Source organism: Vigna unguiculata, chromosome 9, assembly GCF_037176805.1.
Source record: "Vigna unguiculata cultivar grain cowpea cultivar isolate G323 ecotype 2 chromosome 9, ASM3717680v1, whole genome shotgun sequence".
Lineage (NCBI taxonomy): Eukaryota > Viridiplantae > Streptophyta > Magnoliopsida > Fabales > Fabaceae > Vigna > Vigna unguiculata.
The window spans coordinates 17,967,601-17,979,868 of record NC_140800.1 but is presented as its reverse complement, the minus strand read 5'-3'; the positions used below and the strand labels follow the sequence as shown (position 1 = coordinate 17,979,868).

General features: G+C 39.0%; 1 protein-coding gene across 1 annotated transcript; it reads right to left on the bottom strand.

Moving 5' to 3' along the window:
- Positions 1 to 6,319: 6,319 nt before the first annotated feature.
- On the bottom strand, positions 6,320 to 6,676 carry LOC114163505 (uncharacterized). The gene has a single exon (XM_028047811.2). The coding sequence runs from the start codon at positions 6,674 to 6,676 to the stop codon at positions 6,320 to 6,322; it is 357 nt and encodes a 118-aa protein (XP_027903612.2).
- Positions 6,677 to 12,268: the final 5,592 nt, after the last annotated feature.

Sequence of the window (12,268 nt, the reverse complement as noted above, 5' to 3'; positions counted from 1 at the left end):
CTGAAAGTCGGGAAGACCATGTGGAGCATCTGAGAGTAGTGTTGGGAATCCTCAGAGAGCACCAACTATATGGGAAACTGTCCAAGTGCGAATTTTAGCTAGATGAGGTACAATTCTTGGGCCATTTGATCTCAACCCAAGGAATAGCCGTGGATCCGGCTAAAATTGAAACTGTGGTGAAGAGGGAGAGACCGCAAACAGTTACTGAGGTGAGAGGTTTTCTGGGTTGGTCAGCTATTACCGACGATTTGTGGATGGGTTCTCTAAAAGGGTGCAACCATTGACACAACTCACCACAAAAGATCAGCCTTTCTCCTGGACAGATGAGTGTGAGGCGTGCTTTGAAGATATGAAAAGAATATTGACCATCGCACCAGTCTTGGCTATTCCTGACACGACTAAAATATTTGAGGTATACTGTGATAACTCGTATCAGGGGCTGGGTTGTATGTTGATGCAAGATAAACGACATGTGGCCTATGCATCGAGACAGTTGAAGGTGCATGAGAAAAATTACCCGACGCACGATTTAGAGTTAGCTGCAGTAGTATTTGCCCTCAAGACTTGGAGGTATTACTTGTATGGTTCGCAATTTCAGGTGTTCAGTGATCACAAAAGCTTGAATTTAATCAGAAGGAACTGAACATGCAACAGCGTAGGTGGATGAAGTATTTGAAAGACTACGACTTTGAGCTTTTGTACCATCCTGGCAAAGCCATTGTCGTTGTAGACGCTCTAAGCAGAAGGAGGGTGCATGTGTCTGCTATAATGATAAAGGAGTTGGAGCTCATAGAGAAGCTGTGGGACATGAACTTGGGTCTAAAAACAGGCACTAATCATATACGGTGCATCATGCTGCGAATCACTAACGGGTTCCTAGACGAGGGTTGGGTGGAACAGGATAAGGATCAAGAGCTGCAGCAGATTATTGACGAGTTGGGCACTAATAAAAGAAAGGATTATAGGATGGGTAAGGATGGTATCCTATAATTCAGAGAAAGGGTTTGTATACCCAAGAGCCCTGTATTGAGGAAGATGTTCTTGGAGGAAGGGCATACAAGTCGTCTTAGCATACACCCAGGTATGACTAAGATGTATAAGGATTTGAAAGCAACCTTCTAGTAGACGGGTATGAAGATAGATGTGGCAGATTATGTTGCTTCATGCTTGGTATGTCAGAAAGCGAAGATTGAGCCTCTTGACATTCCTCAGTGGAAATGGGACAGTATTTCCATGGACTTCGATACACACTTGCCGTGGTCACTGCAGAACGCCTTGGGCACTCAGCTAAGAATTAGCTCAGCCTATCATCCTCAGACAGATTGATGAAGGTGTGACCACCACCACCACCTCCACCTCCTTAGAAGCTCCCTCAATAAGGATCACTAGAAGCATGTCTAGATGGGAGTCTTCTATTCCATCATCTTTATCTTTGTTTTGCATCACTTTAGTTTGAATTCCTTAAGTTGGTTTCTAGTTGACTTATTTTGGTTGACTTGTTGACTTTGACCCTAAAGTTGACCTTTGACCAAGATTAGATTAACTTAAACCAACATACTAATCCTTGTTTATCTTGTTTTGTAGGTAATTAAGAAGAAGTGGTGCATGGCTAGGTGGCACATGGTGATTGGAGCACATGGATGATGTGGAAGAGAGAGGAAAGCGAAAGCAAAAGTAGACATGTATCTTGTCTCTTTTTGCCTTTTTAGTTTATTCCTTTGAAGGCTACTTGGTCTCCTTCCTCTTTTGGCCTAGAATCCTCATGGGAATGCGTCCACCAATCATGATCCTTCACTTGGCCGAGAGTTCACTAGCTTTAGGTTTCTAGGGTTTGCTTGTCAGTCCATTCCATGTTTTTGTATTTGCTAAAGGACCCCTATGAACTCCTATTTAAAGGGTGCTCCTTGTCTTGTAAAAGGGTTGATCATTTTGTTTCTAAACTATTGTGTTTCAACCATCAAATTTCTGTGAGCTCTCCTTCCTAGAAGTGAACTCAGCTTTGCCTTATCTTGCTTACAAGTGGCGGTACCATCAATCATCTCTAGGGTTTGGTTGGCTTAGATCCCCCCTATGAGTGGCGTGCTTCTTCCATGCTTCATCTTCTATGCTTTTCATTTTTAATGTTTCTTCTTTCATTTTGCTCCTTAAGTGTTGTTAATGTCATGTGAGTTTAAAGTTTGAATACACTCTCTTCTTCCTTTCATGAGCTTGAGAAATGAACCTTCACATCTAGATAGCTTGCTATCTTAATGTCCAGTGGGAATTTTCAAAAAGCTTTCTTAAAAAACTTCACCATATTCATAACTCTAAAAGAAAACAAGATAATCCTTCATCACAGATGGTCAGTTTGACAGAACTATACAGTCACTGGAGGACTTACTGAGAACCTGTGTGTTGGATCACTTGAGAACGTGGAGTGATATGTTGCCACTGGTGGAGTTTACGTATAATAACAACTACCATTCCACTATTGGGATGGCCCCATATAAAGCTTTGTATGGTAGGAGATGCAGGACACCATTGTGTTGGCAGTAGGATGGAGAGTTAGTGGTTCTTGGGCCAAAGTTCTTACAGGAGACTATTGAGAAAGTGAAGGTGATACAGGATCGGATGTGTGCGACTCAGAGCAGGCAGAAATCATATGCAGATAAGAGGAGGAGAGCGCTTGAGTTTAAGGCAGGTGACCATGTATTCCTCAGGATTACTCCTACGAAAGGTATTGGGAGAGCACTGAAGTTGAGGAAATTAACTCTGTGATTCATCGGTCCGTATCAAATAACTAGGAGGATTGGACCAGTGGCGTATGAGATCGCCTTGCCACCACACTTGGCAAACCTACATAATATCTTCCATGTATCGCAACTGAGGGAGTGTATAGCGGATTCTACTCATGTGCTGGAGGAGGATGATGTGCAGGTGCGGGAGGACCTGACAATCGGAGTTGGACCAGTGAGAATCTTGGATTCTCAAGTCAAACAGCTCAGAGGGAAGGAGATTCGAACTGTGAAGGTTCTCTGGGACGAGGCAACCCAGGAGATGAAGTGGGAGATGGAGGATCTCATGAGGACATCTTATCCTCACCTATTCCCTGGTAAGTTCTCTTTTTCGAGAACAAAAAATTTTAAGGTGGGGGAATGTAAGACCCGTGGAATTTAATTAATTAAATAAATAAATAATTAATAAATGTGGTAAGTGGGAGTCTTTATGGCATTAAATTTTGATTTGTATGACTTAGAAAAGTACTAGCTCAAGTGGTTGAGAGTACTTTATTGTATGAGAAGACTTGGGTTCAAGTCCTATGTATGCCAATTATGTGTTATTTATTTGTTGTTATATTTTTATATATGTGATTTTGTTGTGAATGATATAATCCTTGAATTATATTCGTTAGTAAGAAACATGAATTGACTTAATGGTTTGTCATTGACTTGGCATTGGCATGGTTATGGGATCAAGCCTTGGAGAACCCAAATTAAACTTTATTTTTGCAAATTTTGGTTATGGGTTTGAATGTGAAGAGTTGAAGGAAACCCTAGATGAAAGGGCAGCCTTGAGGTGGCTGAAAAATAGACCATAAAGGACCATTGAATTGTAATTAACATTACCATTAAGCCATTTTCGTTTTAGGTAATTAGCCTAGCTTTAAGGCACCATTTAAAAAGAAAAAATGGATGAAGCGCCTAGCGGTAGCGAGTGACCCGCCAGGCAACGCGAGCAAGTTTGGCTGAATCAATGATTTATGTGATCTGGGTTGTTTCTGATCAGTGGAAGAGCTAACTGTAATTATTAAAGAATGATTTTGACGTTGTATGATGTATAATTTTAAGTACTGACGACATGAGTGAATGGAACAGTGGATGAGTGTCTTAGGGTTGGAAATTAGAGTTTTGTTATCCTAAGGAAAAATGGGTGGTTTAGTTGCTCCATAAAGAGGGAATAAATGCGTTGTAAAGGGTGTCGTATGCTATGGAACTGTGAAATCAATTGAAATTAGAATTGTATGCATAAGTCAAGGTTCGTAGGGCATGGAGAAATTTGATGGTTCATGGAAATTACAGGAATCGCCTGGCGACACTATGGTTGCCGCCAGGCAATGCTATGGTTGTCGCCAGGCGCCATATCAGATTAGCAGATTGGTGTGTTTGGGTGCTGAGTGTAGTCGAGGAACGAAATTGGGTCATGAGTGAGGATAATTGCAGGATTGAAACTACTATAGAGATTGGACCTAGCTGATAACTAGTGGTAAAAGAGAGGGAATTAGAACTTGTCAGGTTGGGGGAGAGGAGCTATTGAGATGGCTAGGTACCAAAGTGAGATGACAATTAAAGGAATAGATTTTCGTGGTATTTGATTTGATGGTATGAGATGTGCTGTCATTAAGAATTAATGAAAGTATAACATTAAATTAAGGCTGAAAATAGGAAAGGATTATCAATGTTGTGATGAAAAAGGGGATACCTTAATGTAAGGAGGATTGTTGAGCAGGTACAATAGCTACTGGTTATAGGCAAAGAGATGACAGTTCAATTGTTGAGTACCAAGGATTAGATATTCAAATGGGTGGGAATGATAAATTCTTTGAGAGAATTGAAGTATAGCAACCTTTGTAAGTTGTGAATGATATTGGTTATTGTCTAAGGGTATGAATATAAGTACTTTAAACAAGATATTAGGGAATTTAGAGATCTGGATGCATGATGTTACATGATTAAAGTGTTAGGACTAGATATAAGCGTGAAAAAAACCAGTCAGATGTAGGCTACTGGTGGGGCGCCTAGCAGTGGGGTTTTAGCCACTAGACGATAGCCACATAATAGGGGCTTTTTGGTGCAAGTGGCGCCTGGCGATGAATGTGATTCCGCTAGGCGATCATTGTGAGACAGTGGGCTTTGGAACAGCGTGGCGCCTGGCGGTAGAGAATGTTTCGCCAGGCGATAGCTGCTACATTAGTGGGCAACTAGAACTCGTGCACCTAACGGTGAGGGTGATCTCGCTAGGCGGTGTCTACAGCGTTGGAGATTTATGAGGCGCTTGGCGCCTGGCGGTACGCGTCCCCCGCCAGGCGATATGGGAGCTGGTAGTGCTTGGCGGTACGTGTCCCCCGCCAGGCGATTTTGCTGTTGCAACGTTGGGTTGTTGGTTCTGTAGGCGTGATCTACAAGGCTTCTGGTGTTGCTTCAAAGGTGGGATTGCAGGTGTTCCTTGAGTTAAGCTCGGAACGTATACCTTGTGGCTCGGGATAGGGGATTAAGCACATGGTATTCCTTGATTTGTGTCTCGGAATAGCATCTCTTGAGTTGTGGCTCGGGATGGTGGATGAACACGAGGAACTCTTGAGTTGTGGCTCGGGTTGACGAGTGCGGCCGGTGTGAGTGTGCTAGTTGTGGCCAGTACGGATAGGTATAGATAGATTGCCTTCATCAGTTGTTGACTGACAAGTTTGGTAGTCTTGGGACGTTACGAACTATGTTCGTATTTGGGAACTCCACCTGGCGTTACGGTGTGTGAGCCGTAGCAATGGTTTCCTGCACGTGCTCTATCGGTTATGGCTGATAGGTATGGCAGCAAGTCATCTTGAAGTACTCACTAGGAGATGTAGAACGCAAATAGCATGGTTGTGGCCATGCGAGGTGGAATCAAAGGAGAGAATTTCTATGATGTGTTGGGATGATATAAATATATGTGTATATTGGTGATTAACATATGTATATGTGTTTATATGATTAATTTGTTAAGCTCACCCTATCTGCTTGTGTTTGACGATGATCGTGTACACGATACACAGGAGCAGATGATGTTGATGCAGGTGGTTTTGGTGGAGCTTAGCCACGGAGAGCGGATATCTCAGGAGTTTTATGTTTTATGTTTTATTTCATGGTTTTGGAAATAAATTGTAAAGGCTTATGGCCTATTTGATAAAACTCCAGTTTTGTAATTATGGATTTCAGAGTACTTTATTTATGTAATAAAATTTTAAATTTCCCGCATTTTGGGAAATGAGGTATTATTAAATGCAGCATGTTTATTATTTTCTTTATTTTATTAAAAATTAGTATAATCCTGACGGGATATTACACTTGATCTCCACTGCTCTATAAGGAAAGACTTATATAACAACGAATGGTCCTTCCCAATTGGAGCGTAACTTACCGCTCATGTGACCTAGCTTGGACTTGTATAGTAACACCTTCTGGCCTACCTTGAATTCCTTTCTAGCCACAAGCTTTTGGTCATGAAACTTCTTGGTTTTCTCCTTGTAGAACTTTGAGTTTTCATAGGCTGCAAGACTAATCTCCTCAAGTTCTTGCAATTGAAGTTTTCACTCTTTCCCTGCTTCTTCCAAGTCCATGTTGCAAGCTTTGATGGCCCAATAGGCCCGATGTTCAATCTCCACAGGTAGATGAAAAGCCATTTCGAAAACCACCCTAAAAGGTGACATACCTATAGGTGCTTTGTAAGTTGTCCTATGTGCCCAAAGTGCACCATCCAATCTTGTGGCCCAATCCTTTCGACTAGGCTTCACTGCTTTCTCCAGTATCTTTTTAATCTCCTTATTAGCGATCTTTGCTTGCCCATTAGTTTGAAGGTGATATGGTGTAGCAACGCGATGTGTCACCACATATTTTATCAACACGTTCTCAAGCAGCTTATTAAAAAAAGTGAGTCCTCTGGTCATTGATGATTGCTCGTGGTATCCTAAACCTACAGAAAATGTTAGACTTGACAAAACTCATGACAACTCGAGCATCATTAGTCCTTGTAGCCATGGCTTCCACCCATTTGGAAACATAGTCTACAATAGGAAAAATAAAAGTAAACCCAAAAGAAGGAGGAAAAGGTCCCATAAAATCAATACCCCAAATATTAAATATCTCACAATATAGCACGGGCTGTTGAGGCATTTCATCCTTTCTTGTAATGGATATGGTTGCCCTTTGATACTGATCACAATTTTCATACACCCTCCATGCATCTTTAAAGATAGTAGGCCAATATAATCCAAAATCCAACACTTTCCTACTTGTTCTTTGTGTGCCATAATATCCACCAAAAGGAGAAAAATGACAAAACTCAAGCACATAAGGTATCTCGACATCTAGAACACACCTCCTTATGACTTGGTCACTACCAATGCGTCATAAGGTTGGATCTTCCCATATATAATACTTTGCCTCACTTTTTTGCTTGGTTCTTTCATACTTGGAAAAGGAAGGAGGAATAGAAGAAACAACAAAATAGTTAACAACATAAGCAAACCAAGGTTCAGGAAACATACCTTTCACAATAGTTAATGCTAGGAGGACTTCATCAGGAAAGTCATCTTGTATAGGAATGCCATCTCCTTCCTTTTTAATAATCACAAATCCTGATTAAATCAATCTTTTAAACACTGAAATTCAATTAAATCCTTCAAATTTAAACATTAAATGAGGGCAAAAATTTGAACTCATCAACACCCTTCCATTGTTTTATAGCTCATTACAAGCCCTTAGCCTGAAAAACCATGATTCAACCTGCCTTAGGAAATTTTGGAGCTTTGGAATTATTTTTGGAATGGGTGCTCTTTTAAGTGTGGTTGCGCACAATAAGTGTGGTTGTGCGCATACTGTTTTATTCTGGGACTGCTCATTTGTACATTTAATGTCGGACTTGAAAATTGTTGTTCCTCTACTCAGAAATAAAAGAAATGAAAAGAAAAAAATGAAAAAAAATGAAAAGAAAGAAAAGAGATTTGGTTCTTTTAGCTACTAATCCATATGTTCCACACCTTTTCCTCTGTCCCATTATAACCTTGAAAAGTCCTTCTAATCTTGATCTACATCTGTTTTGGTTGTTAATTTTAGAGGCTTGCCAAGTCTGTTTGATGTTAGCTTTTCAGGGGTGCTTTGAGAGTAAACAGTAGCCTAGAGATTTGAGTGATACAGTACATATTCTGAGGTTATGTTGCTTTCAATTCTCTCTTTGAGTTGAATTGAGTACTTGACATGTTTGGAATTGCTTGGATAATGTTCATGGACTTCTTACATCTGTGAATCCTTCTGTGTTTTATGTGTTTCCATTTTTCTGTTTCGTGTTTGTTCTTTTGTGTCGTGTCTCTTTATCTCTCCACCTCTCTCTCTCTTTGTTTTGTTTGTGTTGTCCTTGCTTTGCTTCACTATGCCTTTTAGTTTTTGCCTAAGAGTGCAAAAGGGTAAGTGTGGGTGATTTTTGATGAGTCATTATTTTTCCTTATTCCATTTCCTTTTTGTGCCCATCTTGATGCTTGTTTAGTGTTTAATTGTCTTTTGGTAATGCATTTTCTTCAATTGGGCTTCATTGGGCCATTTTTTCGAATATTACGTAATTTGGCATTAATTGGTCCAATCTTTGTCTTTAAATATTTTTAGGTACTTTGTGAAGAAAATTTTGGAGCTTGGACACTAATCTTAAGATGAAGAGAGAGTTTCCACATCATTGCCACATCTGCGCCATGTCATTTAGTCTGTCCACGTGACTAGGCCACCATTTTCAGCTTACAGTGGCATTTTTGTAATTTTGAGTGACAAAATGGCACTTTTGTAATATGTAGAAATGTGGTGATTTGACCACGAGTTTTAGGTAATTTTTTTCATGGGAAGTCACATCTTCTCCCCCATTCTCTATTTCCATGTTCTTGATAGCACCCAATGTGGATTTTACGTTTTGAACTCATTTGCTAGCTTGGACATTTCGTTTTATGGATTGTATTAAATTGCAACATGACCCATGTATGGGATTTTCGATTTTTATATCATAGCAGTCATTTTTGTTTTGTGTGTTGAATTACTTTTGGAAAGATTTGAATGAAAGGTTTGGTCACTGAGAGATAACCTTGGTTGAACTATTGAGTATTACATTTTCATGTTTTATTTGGTCGGGTACGACCTCGATCAATGATCATCACCAAATAGAGGATCCCGATCCTACACACCATATTCCTTTTTCAAATTTGACTTTTTAAAAAAATAATTAGATCAATCCCGAGGAGAGGGTCTATATCCAAAAGATTTGGTGACCATTACCATGTAGATAATCTCGATCTGACAAATCACTTTGTTTTAATATTTTCTTTTCTAACTTTTTGAAAAAAAAAATATGTTAGACCAATCCCGAAGAGAGGGTCTATATCAAAAGGAAAGAAATCAATTACCACTGCTTCGCATAGGGCCTTGATGTAAAGAAATCAATGACCATTGCCTAGTAGAGGGCCTCAATGCGATAAAGAAAACAATGACTATTGCATTACCGAGGACCTTGGCATAAAGCAATCGATGACCATTGTCTCATAGAGGGCATCAATGTGACAAAGAAATCAATGACCATTGTCTCGCAAAGGGCCTCGATGTGACAAAGAAATCAATGATCATTGCATTGCATCGTATAGGGCCTTGATATAAAGAAATCGATGACTATTGCCTTTTAGAGAGCTTCAGTGTTAAGAAAATCCTTGACCATTGCCTTGTAGAGGGTCTTGATGTAAACGTAAGGAAACCAATGACGATTTCATCGTAGAGGGCCTTGATGTAAACATAAGGGAATCAATGACCATTGCATCGCAGAGGATTTTTATGTAAACATAAGGAAATCAATGATCATTGCCTCGTAAAGGGTCTTGATGTAAACAAAGGATATCAATGACCGTTGCCTCGTAGAGGGTCTTGATGTAAACAAATGATATAAATGACTGTTGCCTCGTAGAGGGTCTTGATGAATAAAAGGAAAACCTGGATTTTGCTCTTGAAGTGTCAACAAACACCGTGTGAATGCCTAATATTTATGAGACTTACACAAAAAATTGTCATTGCTGACCTTTTTTCAAATTTCTTTTTTTTTTTTGGAAATGATTTTCAATGATTTTGTGGACTATGATAGATGACATAACGTGATGATGTATGACATGTTATGATTTTCTTTTTGAACCTATATGATAATGCATATGTGAATGCGTGGATGCATGGGTGGAATTTGTTTCTTTTCATTTTTCTTTTATTTTAATTTGATAGCAAGGAAATTAGGCTTAGAGGCTAGAAAAAACTAGGCTTGAGGCCAGACAAAAATGGGTTATTGTGGAAACTAGGCTTAGGGGTCAATGTGAAAATTGGGCTTGAGGGCTAGTGTGGAAACTAGGCTTGGGGGCTAGTGTGGAAACTAGGCTTAGGGACTAGTGTGGAAACTGGAAACTGGACTTGGGAACTGGTGTGGAAACTGAGCTTGGGGGCCAGTGTGGGAACTAGGCTTGGGGGACCGTGTGGAAATTGGGCTTAGGGTATATTGGTCATTCATATGAATGAAGAGGACCATAAATTTTGAGAAACATCAGAGAAAAAATTTGTGTATTTTTTTTTTTAAATTTTCTTCCTTCTAACACGAAAAGGTTCGATAACCATTCATATGAGTGAAGAGGGTTTTGTTTGGAAAGGTGAAAAATATTTTATTCAAAAACATGAATGACTCACGTATGCATGACTTGGTATGATGTATGAAATACCTTATGTATGGATTTTTCTTTAGCATTTTTGTTTAAAACAAATTCGAATTGATCCCCATTTCATTGTTATTTCAAATTCTTGGAATCATTCTACTTTGATATGTTTTCACTTTTTCAAATCATTTCTTTTGTCTAATCAGTTTACTAACGAAATCTTTTTTTAATCATTTATTTTGAAACACTATTTGAATGACATGCATAAAATTGTCAAAGGCTTCAAAAGGCTTGGATGAGGTGATGAGGATTAACTAGGGAGTTACCCCAATTTGAATTGGTCTCGGGGCACAAAATGTGTTTGGGCTTTCCCCAATTATTGATGGTATGAAGGAAATGTGCATGAAGATCATAGGTGTTTAATGAAGATTGATGAAGATCCACTTGAAGATTAGTGTGTTAAATTTGAAAATATCATGTTAAATATAATGTGTTTGTGCTATATCATGTTGGTATGCTATGACATAGGTTAGATGTCTTGTGTGTCTTAGTGTGTCTCTTTTAGTTTGTTAAATGGGTTTTAATAGGTTAAAAAGGCTTGTTGTATATAGTTTCTGATATGAATGCATTCAGTCAATTGAATTATTTTTCAATCGATTGATTTCACTTAAGTCAAGTGAAATCAGCTGACTGTATGGAAAATTCAATCGACTGTTTTCACTTAAACCAGACTATATAAGTTGTGTTTTCGCGAGTAGAGATGCGAATTTGAGTTTTTGAGCACGGAACTTTGTCATTCTTCTATGGAAAGCTCTCTCTCTGTAATACACAGTTGCAACTCGTGGCTTGAAGATCTTGGAGGCACTTTGGCTTGTGAGTAGCTTGAAGAACACATGTATGGTTGGCTAGGGACAACCACCATCGGGTTTGGATGTTCTTGTGCCTCTTGTTGGTTTGCCTGATGAGATTTCAGGTCTGTAAGTGTGATTCTTGCAAGGTGTGTGTGTCTAGATTTTTGTGTGAGTCAAAAATCTTGTGAGTTTCTTTGTTCAAAAGTGTAATCTTGGTGTGTGATTTGTAAAACTTTTGAATATAGTGGAAACCAGGCTTAGGTTGTCTTGGTAAATTGGATGTAGCTCTGTGATTGAGTGAACCAGTATAAAAACAATTGTGCAATTCTCTCTCCCTCATCTCACTCACTTTGAATCTCTTTAAAAACTCAAGAAAACCAAGCAATTCGTACTTTGGTGTGATTTAATGCGTTCTTGTGTAATCTGAGGCTGTATACTTGTTAAAAATATTGTTTGGAACAAGTCTTGTATGTAAAAGATTGTTGTTTGAGTTGAATTTGCAAAGTATGCATTCTGCATAAATCTCCAGTATTTTAGCCGACTGATTTGTCTTTTTAATCGATTGTTTCATAACTCCATGAACAAATTAGTCTGTTGTTTTATATTTAATCGACTGAAAGTGTACTGGTCTACTATATTTACATCCAAACTATCCAGTCTATTTGATTCAATTGAAAGGAGGTTTAAACTTTCGAAAAGTGTTTATAAAGCCAATTCACCCCCCACTTCTTAGCTAAAATCACCATTTCAAAACTAACAAAAGCGTGTTTGACTTTTCCAAATTGAGGAGATTGAAAAATGACAGGGTCGTCACAAGTTGCCCCTAATGTGATCATAGTCTTCAATGTAAATAAATACCCCAATTCAGAATGAATGATGGGAATATATGAATTACAAACAGAGTGACTGCCCCAATTTGGGTTTGGGATTGATAAAGATGGACTATCTTAAGGTTGGTCAAGGTTTAAGCTTAGAG

What these genes read in the sequence shown, in the direction of transcription:
- LOC114163505 (XM_028047811.2), bottom strand. Translation starts at nt 6,676, where the DNA reads ATGACCAGAGGACTCACTTTTTTTAATAAGCTGCTTGAGAACGTGTTG.